Source organism: Gallus gallus, chromosome 19 (assembly GCF_016699485.2).
Source record: "Gallus gallus isolate bGalGal1 chromosome 19, bGalGal1.mat.broiler.GRCg7b, whole genome shotgun sequence".
NCBI classification, from domain to species: domain Eukaryota; kingdom Metazoa; phylum Chordata; class Aves; order Galliformes; family Phasianidae; genus Gallus; species Gallus gallus.
In genome coordinates this window covers 10,361,153-10,378,344 of record NC_052550.1, presented here as the reverse complement: position 1 = coordinate 10,378,344, position 17,192 = coordinate 10,361,153, and the positions used below count along the sequence as shown (strand labels likewise).

The following is a 17,192-nucleotide window of genomic DNA, read 5'->3' as shown; positions in this document are numbered from 1 at the left end:
TGCTTGCTGCAGCTAAAGACTTTGCCACCCCACTATTATTACTGTACTTTCCACTATGTTGTAGTGTTACACTCAGTGTAACAAAGTTGTAGTGGATGAAGATAACGGGTACTGTAAGATGATGAAGAAATGTAGGTCTCTTGAGAGCCTGTTTACAACTGCAAAGGCTCAGATATTTCTAATTGCATTTTATTAACAGGCTTACAGTGGCAGGCTAACTGCCCAGTTCAACTTCACCCTTGCTCCTTTCCTTTTGGATTGGGGCTGTTCTGCCTCGTTATTTCTGCATTAGAATGCACCCTCTGTTCTATTAGCACCATGTCTATTCCTAGCTTCTTTCTCCTTGGTACAAAAATGCCAACTCAAAATCCTAGCTCTCAGCAATGACCCTTACTTAAGTGTCCTTAAGTCATGGGGCTGTGATTACTACCTCACTTCCCTTGTTATTTAGGACTTGCAACACCTCTCACCCCACAAAGAGCTTTGTTTTTAGCATTTTTAAATTACTTTTGGCCTGTCTACATTTGAGAGGAGTCTTAAAATATAGTGTTTCAAACGGAATGTTGCAAGCGAAAGGAACCTGAAACCTTGAAACCTTTCCTGTACAGATGGAGGTAGGGGGACAAGGGGATGTACAGTGGGCCATAGTTTCAGGTTTGTTGTGCCTCTTAAGGTGAATTTTGGGGGGAGGGAAGGCAGAATAGCATGTATAGCTGTAATATGTAGAAATATTTTAGGAATATTTTTCTATTAACAAGGAATTATTTACGGAGACGCATTTGCCCCTATTGTAGCATGTGAATGCAAAGGGGTACAAATGCCATCATGTGGAACTTAAAAAAAACAAAACAAAACCTGCTTTTGAAGTCACAAAAAGTATACTTACAAATCAGTGGTGGACTCGCAAAGCACTGTCAACGGGCAGACCAGCTATGGCTCTAGGATAAGTGCTAGCTATGCATGTGTGTCTAGTAGTCAGCTGCTGAGTTTGAAGGCAGAAAAACGTTGGGGAGAAAAAAAAGGAAGCTGGTACACCTCTTTCCAAGAGCAACTTTGCAGATGAAAGTGTTTTATAGATAAATGCTCTACACAGAATCATAGAATTGTTAAGATGAGAAAAGACCTCAAATATGAAGCACAACCCCCCCTTCCCACTAACCATACCTCTCAGTGTCACATCTCCACAGTTCTGGAACACCTCAGATGATGACTCCGCCACTTCCCAGGAAGGCTGTTCCAACACCTGGCTGCTCTTTCTGAGAAGACATTTCTCCTAATATCCAAGCTGTCTTTTTTTCCTCTTGGGTAGGATGCTAAGGAACACAAACCACTTTCTCAGCACTTTCTTTTTTATCTGCCTGATTTCCTGGAGGGCAGCCCAAGTGGTTTCTGGTCCAGTACTGTGTACATCTCTATCTCCTCCAGATGCAGAAGACAGTGGATGGCATCATCTGAAGGCTGGAGTGATCAATATGTCAGTGGAAAGCAATAAGTAAAAAGCTTTTCTAGGCCTTCGGCTCGTAACGGATTAACAGGAACAAGAGTGGTCACGTAGCCACCAACCTGTGCGCAGCAGCTGCGTTGCAGAGGTGCTCCCGTTGCTTGTTAAGACGTACCATCGGCTACACCCTCGTCCTTCTGTCATTCTCCGTTCCCGCGCTCGCCGCGGCGAGCGAGACTGGCGTGCAGCACCACAGCCCGTGACCCTCCCGGGCGCGGTCCCCTCACAGACTAACGGTCGCCGCGCGTGCGAGAGGCAGCAGCCAATGAGGCGAGCGGGAAGCAGCGCCGCCAATCAGAGAGCAGGCGGGGCGGGATTTGAACGGAGCGGCCGAGGCGGTTCTCGGTGAGGTTCTCGGCCGGTGGCAGTCTGTCCCTTCTCGGTCTCCTGCCTGCGTAAGTACGTACCCAAGGCCAGCGATGGGTAGAGCGGCCCGGTCGCGGCCCGTGTTTCCTGCCGTACAAGGAGCCTGAGTTTGGTCTCCTCCACCCTTAGTATCTATCGCCTTTACCGCACTCCTTATCGTGGTTTCAGTCGTTCGTTGAAACCACCGCGGGTGCGGCCGCGGCTGAGAGCGACCGCCGGCGACAAACAGTGCTTGACAGCATCGATTAACCAACAGTAGGCGTCATCTTATCAAAGAGAAGTGGGATAAGCTATGGGGTAGTCGGTTAACTGACAGATTGCCGAATTACAAGCCTGTCCTTGCTGCTACATACAAAAATGCATTGAAGGTGATAATACCCTGAACGTTTTTGAAATCTTTTAAATCCAGTAATTTCTTGCATTCTGAGATAAATAAGGACACTTCTGAGAAATGGGGACTATTTGGGAAATGAGATTTAATAAGGAATACATGGGGATTTTTGTAATATGTAATGTAACTATGGCAGAAGTCTCCCAGGTTTTTTTGATCCACTGTACATCTAATTCCTAATGAAGTATTGGTGAAATTAATTCACTCTTAATTCAGATTGCTAAAATACATTTGCATTTCAGTTGCTTTTCAGAAGCAATAGCAGTATATTTTGCTAATGACCTAGTGAAAATTAGGAATTTAGAATAGGTACTTAACAATTTTACAGATCATTATAAGTAACGTGCGTTTTAGCCCTTCTTGCTTTTCTTTTGTCACTAGCAATCGTGTCCACTTTTGGACTTGTCTATCTACAGCTGTAACCGTGACTTAAGTGTAAGCTTTCAGACAGTAACTCAGGAGGCAGCTGAAGCTCTGCAAACTTGCCTGGGAGTAGAAGGCTGATTTAATGAAGCCAAAATTTTAATGTGAAACCTTGATTTAACTTGCAGTTAAACTATGCTACTTTGCAAGATTGAGCCTCACAGTTTACTAGGAATGATGTCCTGAAAATCAAACAAATGATAAGACTTGCTCACAGACATATATAAGTAGCTGTAGAAATTCATGTTGTCTTCTCTTCAAGGTCAGAAGTAAAAAAAAAAAAAAAAAAAAAAAGTCTGCTTGGCTCCACTTTTGTTATTTCAGTTAAATGTACTACAGAACAGTTTCCATTTTTCCTTTTCCAAGGTGTACCTTGCTCTAATTTTTCTTATTCTCATTGTTTTAGAGATAAGGTTGACAAAGAACAGGAACAAGATGGCATCTATGCTTCAAAATGTCAAGGCAACAATGGGCTGGCAGAGACGCCTGCTTTTAGCTGACTTTGATGAGAATGAGAGCCCTGTACCAGACAAATTCAAGAGAAAAGCTTCTTTCAGTTCTCTTCATACTATCTGCATGTCTCTAAGAAAGCGAATACCATTAAAGCAAGTAGAGCTGAATTTCCATGAGACACCACTTTGGGAAAACATGGAAGCAAGAAACAAGAGCCAAGTATTCCAAAGTATTACAAAAACAGCAAGAAATGCTTTTGGAACAGTGTCACAGGTAGTATCTATTTTTTGCTTCAATTTCAGTACTAAGATTGTTGGACTTTCATGTACTCCTGAGAGCTTATCCTCTGTACTGCACAATGTAGTGGTTGGCTCATAGAACATAAAAACTATTGGAGGGTGTCCAAAGGAAGGCTACAAAGATGGTGAAGGGTCTAGAAAGGAAGACATGAGAAGTGGATGAGGTCACTTAAGTTTGTTCAGCGTAAAGGAGTGGAGGCCTCGTGGCGGCCTACAGCTCCCTCACAGAAGAGCAGAGGGTCCCTGCTGAGTTCTGCTCTCTGATGACAGTAAGAGGACCTGAGGGAATGGCATAGAGCTGCATCAGGGAGGGTCAAACTGAGGTTGGGGAAAGATTCTGCACCAGAGGGTGATGGGAATGGAAGAGGCTGCCCAGGGCAGTGGTCACAGCCCCTAGCTGCTGGAGCTCAAGAAGCATTTGCACAATGCTCTCAGACATAAGGTTTCAGTTTTGGGTGGTCCTGGCTGTAGATGGGTTGGACTTGATGATCCTCATGGGTCCCTCCCAGCTCAGGATAGCCTATAATTATATGAACTAATAAAATTTTTATTATCCTTGCTAGGTAACTCTTGTCTTTCTATCTGGATAAATTATGGGTATGGCAGAACAAGAAAGAAAGTGAAAAGTAGGCAAAACCTTTTCCCTTACTGCATTTCATCATGTAAGACAAAGCAGCCCTCATGAGAAAGAGTGTGGGTAGACTGCCATTGCTTGCAAATAATTGTTTCTGAGAAAGGTGTGGCTTTATATATTATATATATTTAATCATTCTTGTACCCACGCTACTTATTAGGGTATTCTTCCAAATTGTCAACATAATTTGGACTGATAAAATCCAGTTGGTAGTAGTACGTTAGCAAACTGAAGTTTGTATTGTGCTTCCTGTTGGTGGCAGACTAAGTTCATCATCATGTATGAAGGAGCCTGGCTCTTTCTTGCACAAAATCAGCAGGTGCTTTTCTTCTAAAATGTACAGAAGTCCTTGGTGAGTTCCAAGGATTAGGGGAGCAAATGATCCAACCCAAATGGGTACACAAGAAAAGCATTCATGCTGGACTAAACCTGATATGAGAATGAAAGCTAGGGATTCAGCTCAAAGAGGCTTCCTCATCTTTCTGGTTCCAAACAACAGACTGACTTATTTAGTTTAATATGTCTAACTAATGCGTCTTTCAGAAAATACAGAAGACTTGCCAAAGCCCAGTACATTCAACTGTGACTTTTCCAGCTGAAGACATCGGCAGCAGCTCTGCAACCTGTTTTTCCAAGAAAAGAAGAACAGTACAAACACCTTGCCTTAGTGTGAACAGTGTTACTCCAGCAGCTAGATCCAAATGCACTCTGAGGTCCAGCAGAAGATCCTTGCTTGGGCCAACAACAGCGTCAGAACATAAAGAATTGAGGGGTTTCCCATCCTGGCATGGTGAAGATGCTGTCCCACTCTTGAAATCAAGGACCGCATCAGCAGCACTGAAGAGCCTCTATTCATCACCTACTCCTACCTGCAGAAGAATGTAAGCCGCATTCTTTTGTAAACCTTATTGTTCTTTTTTTTTTTTTAGTTATTATTGCTGTGACTACAGTATCTCATAAGATTAAAGGCAAGATGAAGGTTGTTAACCTATTCCACTGAAATGATGTACTATTAGAAGATACAAATTATTAGTTACACATCCCTGCATAGAAAGCTTACTGTCAGAAAGAGACTGTAACAAACAGCATCTGACTCAAGATCACAGAATCAATCATAGAATGGCATGGGTGGTAGGACATGACCTTAAAGATGTTTAATTTCAACCCCCTGCCCAAGCCAGGATGCTGTACTCCAAATGGGGCCTTAGAAGGGCAGTGTAGAGGGGAACAATCACCTCCCTTGCCCTGCTGGCCATCCCTCTTTTGATGGGATGTGGATCCCATGTGGATCAGGAAACAGTTGACCTTCTGGGCTGCTAGCACATGCTGTTGGTTCACATTGAGCTTTTTATCCATGAAGATACCAGATTACTTCTATTCAGGAGTGCTCTCAATGTGTTGTTTTCCCAGTCTGTACACATCCCCAATCCAAGTGCAGCACCTTGCATTTGGCTTTACTGAATCCTATGAAGTTCATGTGGGCTCACTTTTCAAGGTCACCCAGGTCCCTCTGGACTTCTCCTTCTGTTATATCGGCTTCAACTTCATGTTATTAGCCAATTTGCTGAAGGTACACTCAACCCTACAATCCAGATAACTGATAAAAATGTTGAAGAGCACTGGTCCTAGATGGACTCCCTGGGGTTGCCACTTGTCACTGACATTCACCTGGATATAAAGCCAATGACCACAACTCACTGTCTGTGACCATCCAACCAATTCCTTATCCACTGAATAGGCTTGGGTATTGTCACCTACTCAGCCTGACCACTTCAGTAATGACAATTCTACTTCCAGAGAAGAGTTTGACTGTGAGTTGGAACTGGTCTCTTCAGGGATTCACCAACTGAAGCATCTCTTCTGGGCACCTGATGATGCTATTGTGCACGGGGACAGGTAAATACCGTTAAGTATTCCTCATCTCAACTCTTGGCAACAGGCCATCTCTCACTTAAACATTATGAGCGAAGTGATTGCTCTAATTCAGGATGATGAAAAGCTGTAGAACTTTATCAGTTGTAACACAGAGCCTTTCTTTTTTCAAGATACCTATGCAGATTAAATCAGCAGTTGGATGTGCAGATTCTAAAACCTGTTAGATGATCTCCTTGTCTTCAGGTTTCTTGTTGTGAAAGTCTGGCCAAGTCAGACCCCAACTTTGACCTTGTATGAGAACAGTACCTCACTGCCTCTGTGTAGAAGAGCTGTCAATCCAGACATGTTGCAAAACAAACAAACAAAAAAACCCCAGCAAACTCTAAACCAATGAATGCTTAGCTGTCATTGGTGTCTGCACACATATAAGAAAATTTTTTGTTAGGTAGCTTTATATTCACAAATAGTCAATGGTAACCATACCTCAAAATTTAGAGGATACAAAAGCCTCTTGTACAGAACCTCATCTAATCCAAGTGGTGATAGGCTGCTGTGTTTGTAAAGGTTATGTCACGCTGAATTAGATGTTCAGTCAGTAAAAACTAAAGGTGAAGAATTACAACACAGAGCAGTTCCCAAAACCCCTTCCTCTTAGAATAGTTAATGTCAAGCTCTTAGTAATTGTCAAGCATCTAAAATCCTCTAGTGAGGGCTCAGCATTAAGTACTTTTGTCTACAAAGAGATAGAGGCTTACAATCCTGCATAATGAAAAAAACTTCAACTTCTACCAATAGGACCATTTTTAGGTAACTCTAAGTTTACTCCTGTCAAGTTAATAATAATATACATTGAAAATTCACTAAATCTCACTCCTAAATATTCTTCCATATGTTAGTGATATGACAGTTTCTCTCATTTGTAACTGAAGATAATATCAAACAGGTAAAGTAATTGTTCAATTACCTTGACTATACTTGCATGTATCTATAAGGAGAAAAATCTGCTGTTTGGAGAGCAAAAGACACATTAATTCAAATTTATTTAAAACTTTAGTGTGTGGAACCAAAAGGTTCTTCCCTCATATTCAGTGTGGTTTCTACTGCAAGTTGTTGCGCAGTTGTGAAACTTAACCTCTATATTGTCGATTGGTTGAATTTTGTGACTTTGCAATGAGCCATAAGTTAGGCTTCTACTCAAACAACAGTTTTTCTCATCCCATATGAGAAAATTACTAGTACTAATGTCCTTGTCACTTGACCTCGGTTCTTACTGATTACTAAAATCACAAAGCATGACAGAACAAACTATTACCCCAAACAGTCTAATTTTAGTTTAGTTTTTTTTAATCTCTAGCATTGCCTTGGCAGTTTACACAATGACAAAAACTGTAGTTGATGCATGCATTTGTTACCATTTTTAAACACAATAATTGTACTTCAGTGAATGGGAACAGTAATTCTTTTTTCTGAACATCACTTCTAGTGTCAAACTCATTGAACCATTACTAGGTTTGCTATGAGAATGTCACAAAAGCCTCAATTACCTTCACTGTGATCTGCATTGTGACATTAACACAATGTCCAATACTTAAAAGGAGCTTATAATCAGGAAGGAGAAAGACTTTTAACATGGTCTGATAGTGACAGGACAAGGGGGAACAATTTTAAGCTAAAAGAAGAGAGGTTTAGATACTACGGGAAAATTTTTCACACAGAAGGCAGTGAGGCATTGGAACAGGCTGCCCAAAAAAGTTGTGGATGTTCCACAAGGTGTCCAAGGCCTGGTGGATGGAACCCTGGGCAACCTAATCTAATGTCTGATTTAGTAGCTGGCAACCCTGCCACAGTGTGGGAGTTGGAAATGGATTGTCTTAGAGGTTCCTTTCAACCCAAGCCATTGTATGATTAATACCTTCACCTATTAGCATTTGAAGTATTCCTTTTGTTTAAAGGGGAAGTTATACTGTGTATAAGTTACTATTCTTGTAACAGAGTTGTAGAAACTTTATTTCTATAACAGTTAAAAACAAACTGAACAAACAAACAAACAAAAAACCCTCTCACCTACCTGTGCTGGATTGAAGCTTTAAAGAGCTGCTTTCACTGAGTGATTCATTCCAGTTCTTCTGCATAGATAGATGCATACTGTGTGCTGTCACTGGCTGGTTTGTAGGTTCTGCATTTGGAATACCTGTAGAATAAACTTTTTTGGAGATACCCTTGTAATCTAGCTTGTTGCTTTCTGTTCTGGTACATAATTGGCAAGAACTTAAGGCGGGAGCTACAATGCTACCTTTTCCACAATCAAGATTTGATCTCAAACTGAACAATGCATGGAGATAGCAACCATTGACAAGTGTATCTGTTTAAAATAATTAGTTTATATTGCAAAAAATGCTCCTGTTGCTAGTTAAAATATTGCCATACTTAATTAGTATACTGCTATTTATGCTCAATGAAGATTTAAAAAAAGCTTTCTTGCTTGTTTTCAAAAGTGTTCAGTGAGATACACAGGTCCATACCTCTGCCTTCCTTGCTCCCATTAACTGATTTTTTTCCAGCAATGCATGTGGATAACCAATTACATAACCTTGATGACTTCATGCTGCTAATAGCAGTCTTGTCCTTCTGCAGGCAGCATGCAATATCAAATTACTACTATTCTAATGGCATGAAATTTGCAGCCTGTGCATCAATCTTGGAAACTTCCTCAGGCTGTCAGAAGGCAAGGAAAGAAACTCCATTGAGCAGCTGGTGCCTGGACAGAGATGGCTATAAATAACATTAGTTTATGAGCATACATAAAGGAAAACTTCACTTGAGATACGAGACTATATCTTATACTCTGCATAGAACTGTATGCTTTAAAAAACAATTACATTTTATAACCTTTTTTGACAGAACATCCTCTTCTCTTGCTTTTGCTGTTCAAGTCAACTAGAAAAATAAATCTGAACCACAGTATACTACCTATCTTCTGCTGAGACAATGGACCATCTTTAATGGGGCTTTTCAGAAGGCACTAAGTAGGAATGGTCAGAGCAGGGGAGAGATTTATGAACAATGATCATAGGCAAGAGTAGTATTCAGATCCTCCTATATATTATGAAAGTGCTCATCTGTTATTTTCAAAGTTTAACAATTTATCTTATTTTTTTAATGCTAACAAATCAAAAGCTAACCTTCAGTTAAATGTAAAGCTTAAAGAAACAATAATTGCTATTTGAGTTCTGACCACAACTGCCATTCCAAGTCAACAGGTTTCTGTAGTCATTTTGAAGTCACAACAGTGGAGCTACATTAGGACTTCAACTCACAACTTTAACACAGATTGCTGTTCAGTAAGTCAGCCCAAGTAGTTCTATCTTAAATTGTTGGGTTCCACACCAATCACAGCAACTTTATTTTTTGCTGCTATTTTAAATACCATCATGGCAGCAGAGTTAAACATTGCTTATATACAACACCATTTGTCATTTAGCTATATGCAGAAATTGCTTATCACAGTTAATATAAGTTGCTCTGAAAGTAATTCCTTCTATTTATTTCCATAAATATTCAGCAAGTGTTGATGAATATCAGTGGGTGCCATTTTTTTCCCCACACAGTAGAATTCAGTTCTTCACCTTTGCTTTGTACAGATGCTATTTTGTCAGACTGCCCCCCCAGCTGCCCTCTATTGCATGGCAAGAAAATGTAGCAGAATAATTGTTTTAAATCACTAAGAAGATTCAACCTGTACTGCCATGCTACCAATGTATTTCTCTGATATTGTGGGCCAACATCATAAAATAGGAGGCATTACTTTTGGAGCAACCCTCTTATTATAACTACCATTATTTGCTAATACAATACAGGTATTCTGTTCAATGAAGTATATACTAGGCATTTGACACATATTTTTCTTAAGCAAATGCTACTGTTTAAAAAAAATTAACAAGCCTTTTTTGATAGGTGACCTCTTAACAGAATTTTGACTTTCAAACTAAAGCAAAGATTTCTCAAGCTTCTAGAATTCAACAGCTGTTTCTACAGTAGCAGTTTTTTGCAGGTTTTGGAATTTACATTCTACTCTAAGCTGAACCTTAAAACAAAAGACTGATTCAGAGAACTTTTCTGTATAGTGACTTTTAAGATGCACATGTAATTTGGTAAAACTGGAACAGCTAAAATCTTGATGATATTAAGTATAAATGCAGGAAACAGTCATGTTTGATTCTGATTTAAGTACTGATTTTTAAGCTTGTTCCTGATCTCCTTTTTTCTTGTTAAACTAAATTAATTTATTAAATAATGAAATAATTAGCAAGCTCTGGAAGCATGAAGACAACCCAACCTTCAGATGACTGGAGAGAGCTTTAGCTTGTGTTATTTTTTTTTTTTTTTTAATAAACAAACTAAACCAAATAAAAAAACCCGCTGCCTTTGTATACAGAACAGTAGTTTAAGTTATTCTTTGTATGTACTGAGACTGCTTCTATAACATTTTTACAAGGATGGTGTCTTATTATTGCAGTATCTTCTCATGCTACTTTTGAAAAATGAGGAGGGTTGGAGTTCACAGGTTGACTTCTATTCACAAATTGAAATCTTACTCCAGATGGTCACCCACATTAAGCAGCTTGTATACTGTTTCAACTTGTTACTATGACATGCAAATAATGATCTAAGACTTCCAATACCACTGACAAGAAGAGTCTGGAACACTGCTTGCTTAAAGGCAAGGAAGGTTTTATTTAAGTGATTAAGATTTTAAAAACCAGCTCACATCAAAATCTATACGAGTTGTAGAAATCTTACTCCTTATTTCATATTAAGAAATGTATTATTGTACATTTTTGAATCTTTACAAGGCAACCATAAGAAATATAAAGATTTGTCACCAGATAGAACCTTCTCACTGACAAACAATATTTAAAAGTTTACACTCAATAAAACTATAGACTGAAAGAACATGTACAATTTCAAGTTTACTTATAGGAACCAAGTTCTAAGTGGCCTGCCCTTTTCCCTCCCCATCAAATAGAAAAATATATTATGGAGACAGCTTGGGGATCTGTGAGAGGATTGCCATTCTGGCCTCTACACCAGAGGTCCCAGAATTGCTAACCCTTAGAGGCTACAATTTTTAAGTTACACAGTAATTTCTGTCAACTCATCTCTCAGCAGGTCATAGTAAACCTGTTTCTTCCTCTGCTCCCCCCTCTCCTCCTCCACTTGAACTCCATACAATCCAAAATTTGTTTCATGCTCCTCCACCCTCCAAACAATGCTATGCAATTTTAAAGGTAGCTTATTGGGTTAAATAAAAATAGAAAAAACTTTTATCCCCTTACCTTGGGCTTAATCTAAAAGGAAGGAGAGAGGGAATACCAACACCTTACTTTGATTCCAGAGTCCCTGGCACAGGATTCTAGCTGCTCCAGGACATTTCCTATTTCTGAAGAAAAAGAGCTCTCTTCATCCAGAAAGGTGTGTTATTACCTTTTTTTTTTTTTTTTAGTGGAATTTAGGATCATAAGTAGAAACTTAAAGTTACAACTGAACAAGTAAATAGCACTGAAGTCAAATTACCTTGTTAAAACCACAATTTCCACTGACGCTATGAACATAGATCATAATGAATCACTGCTCTTCACAGAAGCTGAGGAAGAAAGCTGGAAATGTTTGTGCTTAGGGAATTCTATCTTGTACCAACTCCAGATGAGAATGGAAAGTGCCGCTTTCTCCCCTGCATGTCTGAAATTAACAGTTCAATGCAGAAATCTTTATTTAAGATCTTGTATTTCAAGTTGAAACCAGAAAAAATTATGAAACTGCACCATACAATCTCTTCTTCTCTCCACTATTAAGCCAACAAGCTTATTAAGAAATGGTCCACATTGGAACTGTCTAGCACTTTTATAACATACTCACCGTCTGCAGCATACAGGCAAAAGGAGGAAAAATGTGGGAAACCCTATCTGTTCAGTAACAATTACTGCAGCAGTTACAAATTATAAAAGCTGAAAATACCTTTGGCTTTCTGGTATAATTAAAAATGCTTTCAAATGAAAGTTTTTAACACATTTAGGACAGGAAATAATACAAAAGGAGGAATTTCATTTTTCCCTTCTGAATTTATACTGTGAAATACATGGTAATTCTACAGCCTTAACTATTGGGGATTTACTTAAATACATGTATTAGCAGTGCCATGATCTTGCAATGTGTAAATAAGACAACATGCTCACTAACAAAAGCAAACAGAGGCTATTTTGCAAAATGGTGGAGCTTCAAGATAAATGTCACTGTTCTTATTTTAGTTGCAGATGAAAGTACCAAGTTTATTTCTCTGTCATTTCCTGACACACTTCTACATAACAAGTAAAGAGTTTTAGTTTTGCTTAGAAATGCTTCCCTACGTAGTAGAGAAGTGATACATAAGAATTAAGACTATTTTCATCCAAACAAATCAAAATAGCAACTCTCACGAATCCCTAAGGAACAAGGGCAATGATCAATGCCATGTCAATGTTACACTTGACAAAAATTTTTATGCAGAATAGATATAAACCATGCCACAAAACTAAATAGGTGTAATTTGTCAAGCAAGAATCTGTTCAAAGTGCACTAGCATATGCAAATACTTTTTTTAATTGAATAAACACAGCCATTGTTAAAAAAAATTACGATTTTGCTGTGAAAGCAGAAACAAAACATCACTTAAGGTTGCTTTCAATAGTTACACACATACAAAGTACACAACAGTGTAAATGTGTGTTTTCACAATATCTCAGATAAATCTTGATAAGTCTAAAATGGCTACTGATCACAGTTGTTTTTAATTTTTGTTTAATACAGTAATTTAAAACTGGATATACATCAACAATTCAAAGAAGCAAGTGCTTTCAAGTATGGTCTATTTTGTATTGACTGGAATTACCACTTCAGCACTCACTGAAATAACAGCTCTGTGTTTCAGTTTCACTTCTGCTGCTTCTATTCAGCAGATCAAGTGTAAGTGCTTCTCTGCAATATACAGCTTTTCTGTTCCCCCTCTGTGGACAAGCTTCAAAACTTCCACAGACTGTAAGGTTAAAGAAAGTGCTGACTGTACAGAGAATGCAGCAGTGAGGACCAGTAGAGAACTGAAAGACTGTAAGATCACGGTCAACCTTAGTGAATGGCCTGCTTAGGAGGACTGATAACCCCCTGTGAAAACTGAAGTGAAACTGTAATCCCAGTACAAAATGAATGTCCGTGAACAGCCACATGGTTTTATCTAGACAAAGTATAAAACTAAAGCACTGACTAGAAGCAAATGTTCCAGGAGAAAATGGGATTGAAAAGAATATGCTGTAAAAAACTAGCGATTCATCAGGGATTGTCCCAAGTATAACTGGGGAAAAAAAGGCCAAGTAATTGAAGTTTTTAGCCATGTCCACAGAGTACTGAACTGCCAACTTAGCTGTGAGATGCCCAAATCACTACTGCCTCTTTCATAGTCTTATCTCCAACAAAAGTTCTGTACCATTTTAGTGGCAGCTGACTAGTGCTTTCAAAATAAATGCATCTGATGTTTGTGAAGATAAGCTCCAAATAAGCGTGAAGCCTTAACCTCCAAACTGATGCCTCCGTCGTTGTTAATCAGAGTTCTCAGATGGAGGCATGCTATCAGGTGATAAACCATTCTATCCCTTAGCATTAAGTAGTGTTGGCATGATGAAACAACCATGTGAGCTCTCATAGGAAACCAAGTTAGGAAAAATATTTCCAGCTGACTTCCAGTGTGTTTAGAGACTGAATTGTTACCACCCTAAATCAAACACAAAGAGTAGCACTTGTTTTACTACTTTTATCTCATAATATACTGTAGATACATATATAGAACCAACACTGTGGCTAAAAAAAAAGAAAAAACAACCTGGGAGATTCATCTAACCTTGTGTTCATATGAAGTCTTTTAACAACAGTCACAGAATCACACACACATCTCTCTTTTGAAAGGAAGTAGGTCTTTCTATGTTAGCAACTTAAATCAGAAAATGGATTTTGGCATCTCCTGGCTGACAGAGGTAGACACCTAAAGCAGAATTAGCTTTGCTAATACTAGTAAGTATAGTGATTACTATGAGGAGACATGCTACCCAGCACCCAGTGCTTAAGAAAGTAAGTTCAAATTCTGCAGTGTTGACTTCACATCCTCTAAGCAAAGAGCAAACATTTGCTCTTTGCATTCCTCCTCTCCTCAATTCATTTGTCTATTTAAAACCAACAACCAAGAGCACGCTCGAAATACTTATATTCCACTGGGCTTGCTCTGGCAAGACTTAAAACTGCCAGTCATTGAAACACAAGAAAAAAGAATGTTTGTTTTCCTAGGAGGCTGCCAAGACTGCTCTGTAATATCAGTTATGTATTGGTCAGACACTGGGCTACTGTGGCTGGTCTTTTCAGAGGATGTATTTTGGGCATCTTTTTTTTTTTTTTTTTTTTTTCCCCTTTTTTCCTTCTCTTCTTCTTTTTCTTTTTCTTTCTTTTTTTTTTTTTTTTTTTTTTTTGCTACCTGTGAAAGCAAATATAGATATATTTAACAGGAAAGGAGCACAGATATAAACATCCAATGTGCATTTTTGCTACCTGCTTTTTTTCTTCCCTAGATCAGCAGCAGGTAAGAAAACCTCATCAGTATGGTAAGAAGCCTTCCCTGCTCTAACATCTTCTCTGGTACCTGTGCAAGCAGTGAACTGACTGGAGGAAGATGGAGTATGCTCTCTGGTATACCTTGTGCAATCTCCTTCTAGCTGCAGAGGCTAAGAAAAGAAACGCACACAGTCAGAATAAAAACACACAGTGGAGCACGATAAAACACTGAAAACTACTTTAAATTTGTGGTTTAAATAGCTGTGAAACTACTGGGAAAACTGTAAACCTGAAGACTGCTTCAGTGTAGTTCATTTAGCTTTTGCAGTTGGCTACCTCGGCAGCAGAGATTAAAAACCCCAGGCTCCAGTAACATAAGTTACCTCTTCCTAATGAACATGAGCTACTAAAATCTTAACATCCTTCCTATATTTTCAGCAAAAAATTACCCCTTCCCTTACAGGAAGCATTATAAAAAACTACTTATGTGCCAGAGATCTTTCAGGATGTTTGAAATAGGTAACCCAGAAACTTGCTAAGTGATATGCTTAAAAACAAACAAACAAACAAACAGCAATCACCACCATTTATACACTAGCTTACTGGTTGCCTTTTAAGACAAAAGCCACAAAGCTGTCCTTCAAAAAGCACACTGAAACTTCTGTGTGAACAGGGAGTTATTGGACTTACTTCTATACTGTCATCATAGTTTTCCATGGCATTCCTTCTTTGTTTTACATACCAACTTTGAAATCATTAACCAACAGGCTTGCTTCTGTTCCAGCTACAAATTAGGAAAACCTAAAAGGGAGTGTGGGGATGGCAACATCCTCCCCCTGGTGCCAAAAAACTGAGGGAGGGAAGATGAAACAAAATCCAGAAGCAGCTTAAGAAATCACCTGTTGATTTCAAGCTTTCTCAGGGTCAACAGTCTGATTTTAACTTTAAAAGAAAACTCTTTTTGTGCTGTAGCAATTTCACTGCAGGTTTTGAAACATACATCAGTTCTATCACAAAAGTTATGTTGGTGAATTTAGCACAGTGGAAACAGTTGCATAAAGAACCAGCAAACTGCAGCTATGTTAAACTAACTACAACATTCAGTTTAGGAATATTATCACTTAGGGAAAATTTCACACATTTTACTTCTAATAAGTAAAAGATCTAAGAGAAATCAGAAGGAAAACATGCATTTGGCACCTTCATTCTTTGAAGCTCAACTGTTGCAATTTTGATTGCTACAGATTGTCTTAGCAGAGCACTTGCTGTAAAGCATGAGAAGGTAAATAATTCACTCCATTAGCATTTATTACTTTTTCATCCTGCAGATTAAAGATTCTAGTTAGAATAATGGAAAAAGTGACTGCTCTGCAGATTGCAGACCCCTTAGTAAAAAGGCTCCCTTAAGGCTTCCATTTCAGAATCTGTGCCTCAGTCTGAAATGGTCAGACATCTCCTTACACCCAGTTCACACATTTTACACAGTCACCAAGTTTCACAAAAATCACAGTTTTGTACACTTGCACATCACTTTGCATACAGCAACAGTAACTACTTCAAACAGTGGCAGAGATGTTTATTTCTAACATTAAGCATTTACGACTTGGTTCACAGGCAGAGTTCTATTTACTTGATGTCCAGCACCTTTTACAGCATGAGTGCCTATATTAGTATCTGTTGACCAACAGTATAAGCTGAAAGGAAATCTTGGACTCAAGGCACCCAAAAATCATCTTGCTGTACAAATCCTGATGACCCATTGTTGTACTCTCACCTCTGCTTCCCTTACAAATGTATCGCTTTATCAAAAGTGAATTGGCAACAATGAAACTATTTAATGTTTTAAGTGTAAACTTTCTCTGTAACCTATGGGATCTACTGTTTATATTGTTTTGGGTGCAGCTAATTAGCTGATACTACAATCCTTCTTTTGAGTAAAAAGCCTGTAGCAGCTTTTTCTCTTATTGCACATTTTATTGTATTTGTTGTAAAAAATAACTGAAGACTTTTTTTTTTTCCTGTTGCTTTAATGCTTAAGCACTTGGGATAGTTTTAGATTGTTTTACAATTTCCCAATACGTCAAGAGAACAAACTGGAAGTTCCCTCGTTGGTGTAAGAAGGCATTTTCCAGAGCAGGGAAGACTCTGAGGTACAGTTTTCCCTCTACACCTCCTAGTTTGAAGCTGCCTAAATACTACCTTTGAGGCACGACTACCAGTTAAATGGAGGGCACCCAAAATCGACAGCTTCAGGCTTCCTAGGGAACAGATTCAAATTTGTGGACTCCACCCCTAACCCAAGCAATGGAAGGCAAATGCCTATCATGATCTTTGTCTGACTCGGGCTGGCTCTGGGCACGCTCTGGTTTGGGGTTTGAAGAAGGTGGGTCAGGTTGCTGTACAGACATAGTCCTGCGGAGATGGTTTCTCTTGCGCAAAAATTCAGGTTGAGAGTGGAGGCCAAAGCTGCCTTTTCTCAAGATCATCCGAGAGTTGTTCTTTTTGGGTCGTGAATGAAGACTGAACTCCAATGAGGCCAAGTGGGCTGCATAACCCTCACTGAGGAACTGAAATACGAAGGAAAGAAAGGGAGTGACAAATTACTGCTGCCTCCACCTATAGACT

General features: G+C 39.0%; 3 protein-coding genes across 14 annotated transcripts in view; 1 reads left to right on the top strand and 2 right to left on the bottom strand.

The window, feature by feature from the left end:
* The window catches only part of FBXO39 (F-box protein 39), a 53,132-nt gene extending 51,399 nt beyond the window's left edge, over positions 1–1,733 (bottom strand). For 2 of the 3 annotated variants that reach the window (XM_025142113.3, XM_046902755.1), the window contains exon 1: positions 1,165–1,733. The gene's annotated coding sequence lies outside the window, so the exon portion shown is untranslated. The remainder of the gene's footprint in view (positions 1–1,164) is intronic. The other variant, XM_046902753.1, reaches the window with a different exon arrangement.
* Positions 1,734–1,824: 91 nt separating this feature from the next.
* FAM64A (family with sequence similarity 64 member A) lies at positions 1,825–14,719 on the top strand. Its single transcript, XM_040650178.2, has 7 exons — positions 1,825–1,900; positions 3,088–3,407; positions 4,611–4,948; positions 5,865–5,963; positions 9,196–9,283; positions 11,338–11,414; positions 14,585–14,719. Exons 2-7 carry the CDS (start codon positions 3,117–3,119, stop codon positions 14,619–14,621), a joined length of 930 nt encoding a protein of 309 aa, XP_040506112.1. The 5' UTR covers positions 1,825–1,900; positions 3,088–3,116; the 3' UTR covers positions 14,622–14,719.
* Positions 10,657–17,192, bottom strand: part of PITPNM3 (PITPNM family member 3) — a 47,433-nt gene continuing 40,897 nt past the window's right edge. For all 10 annotated transcript variants that reach the window (XM_040650146.2, XM_040650145.2, XM_040650143.2 and 7 more), the window contains one exon: positions 10,657–17,134. In XM_040650146.2, the coding sequence (XP_040506080.1) occupies positions 16,826–17,134 (309 nt within the window). In that variant the 3' untranslated portion in view covers positions 10,657–16,825. The remainder of the gene's footprint in view (positions 17,135–17,192) is intronic.